This window comes from Macadamia integrifolia, unplaced genomic scaffold (genome assembly GCF_013358625.1).
Source record: "Macadamia integrifolia cultivar HAES 741 unplaced genomic scaffold, SCU_Mint_v3 scaffold205, whole genome shotgun sequence".
In the NCBI taxonomy this organism is placed as follows: domain Eukaryota; kingdom Viridiplantae; phylum Streptophyta; class Magnoliopsida; order Proteales; family Proteaceae; genus Macadamia; species Macadamia integrifolia.
The window spans coordinates 102,236-104,993 of record NW_024868480.1 but is presented as its reverse complement, the minus strand read 5'-3'; the positions used below and the strand labels follow the sequence as shown (position 1 = coordinate 104,993).

Here is a 2,758-nt window from a genome sequence, read left to right as displayed (position 1 = left end):
ATGGAATCAAAAGGTACAGCTGTTAGTACATGAAGCATATGTTCAACTTATGTATAGAAGGTGGATCCAACACCACAAGATGCAGCTTCCGGCTTGAAGAGAGGTCAGATCATCTCCTATCACATGGGTGTGTGAATGCTTCTCTCCCCGGCCTCTCCCTCTCCCTCTCCCTCTCCCTCTCCCTCTCCCTCCATGTTACCCAAGTGGCATGCGTGAGTAAAGTGTCCTTGGACAATTTCTTAAATAAAATAAAATAAATAAGAAGTTACGTAAAGAGGATCTGTACATGGCAGTTTTTGGCATTTAAAGTAGGCTGACGTAAGAAGATCCTCTCCACGTATTCGTTTCTCTTCTTCCCAAATTAATCAACTCATTATAATGATTACCCAAAAAACAAAAAACCCAACTCGTGATACCTATTTATAAGTACCCTTTCCTGCAGTTAGTGTAGAAACCGTTCACTTTCAAGCATATTGATATTTGATACAGCCATGGCTGCAATAGGACTCCTCACCCTTCTCTTGGCCCTCCTCGTTTCAGGTATATCATATGTATCTTCTTTTAATTTCTTGTGTTTCCTTTCTCTCTCTAAACTGCTAATTAAGCCTTATGGAGATCAGTTCTTTAAAGGGTTCTCTCTCTCTCTCTCTCTCTCTCTCTCTCTCTCTCTCTCTCTTTTCATAGCAAGCCAACAACAATGGCTTTTGTGGGTTTAACTCAAACCTGCTTGATTAATGTAGGGTTGTTTGATGACCCTCACATCCATAATCCATATAAACAATGACTTATAGCCATAATCTTGATTATTGGATTGATCAACTAGGTTAAGTTGCTTCTTTTTTGCCATAAAATAAACACTCTAGAATTTGTGTTATGTGGATAAATTTTCACCAAAAAAATTTTGATGCAATATTTTATAAAACCAACTCCTCACTATTCCTTGACATATGCTTATTAGAATATCTTTGTCCTTTATTTCTTAGGTTTGAGAATTGTTAAAATAAAGTAATGATTTTTATGTAATTCTTTACTGACTATTTTTCAGGGTTTTAAAAATTGGGATCCGATTGACCAGATCAGCTGAGACCAATCCTGATTCTAGTCTATCTGGATTGTCCAATCCTATTCCAAAATCCAGGATTAGGGTAATTTTAGGTCGATTTTGATTGTTTTATATTTTTTATTTATTTCTAAACACAACATAAGAGTAAGATTGCTTTATTGGGACCTAATAATTACGGATTCCATTCAAGAAACACCCTCTCCTTGAAATAAGGATTATACTACATACATTATGGCCCTCCCTAGATACGACAGGGGCAAATTTTCTCTAGAATTTACTGTATTCACAGTTGTTACTGAATTCCTTGAAATCAAATCATGTTAGTAAGAATTAGAAACTCAGCCAACTTGTTAGATCTCCGAGTCAACTCATTGAATTCTTCTGATCCAATTAAATTATACAAATTACGTTCTTCTTTGTTCAAAATGGATATTGATATTAGCAAAGGATCCAGTTTTCCTTAAGCCAAGAATCCATCCAGGGTGAGGCTTCAGAGGCGTGCATGAGGGTATTTTCGGGGACAAATTAAAACCCTGTAGGGATTTGTAAACCCTAGAATGGCGTGATGAACTCTCACTCGGGATAAAGGAAAACTTTCTTCATTACCAAATCAGGATTCATTCATGAATGTTGGGTTTTGCAGGTACACACCAAGCCACATTCACATTCAAAAACAATTGTGGATACACAGTATGGCCAGGGACATTAACAGGAGGAGGATCAAGTCAGCTATCATCAACAGGTTTCAAGCTTTCCCCTGGAGAATCATCATCACTAGAAGCACAAGCCCCATGGTCAGGCAGGTTCTGGGGTCGTACAATTTGTTCCACAACTAACAATTCCTTCAAGTGTGCCACTGCTGACTGTGCCTCAGGTGACATTGCTTGCAAAGGTGCAGGTGCAATTCCACCAGCCACCTTAGTAGAATTCACTATAGCAACCAACGGCAGCCTAGATTTCTACGATGTTAGCCTCGTCGATGGCTTTAACTTGCCGATGTCGGTGACACCACAGGTTGGGGAAACTAACAGTACTTGCCAATCAGCTAGTTGTCCAGGTGATGTGAATTCTATTTGCCCACCAGAGTTGAGTGTTAATGGAGCAAATGGGAGAGCAATGGCTTGTAAGAGTGCTTGTGAGGCATTTCAAGACCCTAAGTATTGTTGCAGTGGCAATTATGGATCTCCAACAACCTGCAAACCAACAAATTATTCTATGATCTTCAAGAAACAGTGTCCTCAAGCTTACAGTTATGCCTATGATGATAAGACTAGTACATTTACTTGCACTGGTGCCAACTACCTCATTACTTTCTGTCCTTGATGTAGAACCATTGATTGAAAAGTAGAATAGGTTTTTCCATTTGTTTCATTTGGTAATGGTATGCACCTAAGAAGTTATTTGAAGATTAATGATACTCTTCGCTATCAAGTTTATGTAAGAAATTTTTTCAAATAAATAGCAGAAGCAGTTCAAGAACTCATCTCCATAAGCCCATTGATCTAATTCTGAGAAGCTAAAAGAAACCAAGTTGGAGAAGGAATTGATGCAGAAATGCACTTTTTTCTTTCACTTGTTACTCTTTGCACAGTCATTATCTCTCCTTGCTCACACCATATATATGCTAGAGGAAACCTCTAAGGTGTAGAACTAAGGTTTTGGTGGTGATCTTCCTGTCTCTCCCAAGTCCAGGAA

General features: G+C 38.5%; 1 protein-coding gene across 1 annotated transcript; it reads left to right on the top strand.

Annotated features, from left to right (window-relative positions):
* Positions 1-420: 420 nt before the first annotated feature.
* Positions 421-2,546, top strand: LOC122065556 (thaumatin-like protein 1b). Its single transcript, XM_042629372.1, has 2 exons — positions 421-540; positions 1,707-2,546. The coding sequence occupies exons 1-2, from the start codon at positions 492-494 to the stop codon at positions 2,384-2,386; spliced, it is 729 nt and encodes a 242-aa protein (XP_042485306.1). The 5' UTR covers positions 421-491; the 3' UTR covers positions 2,387-2,546.
* The last annotated feature ends 212 nt before the right edge of the window (positions 2,547-2,758 follow it).

Coding starts and splice junctions, on each gene's coding strand:
- LOC122065556 (XM_042629372.1), top strand. CDS start 492: ATGGCTGCAATAGGACTCCTCACCCTTCTCTTGGCCCTCCTCGTTTCA. Junction 541..1,706: donor CTTGGCCCTCCTCGTTTCAG/GTATATCATATG, acceptor TGGGTTTTGCAG/GTACACACCAAGCCACATTC.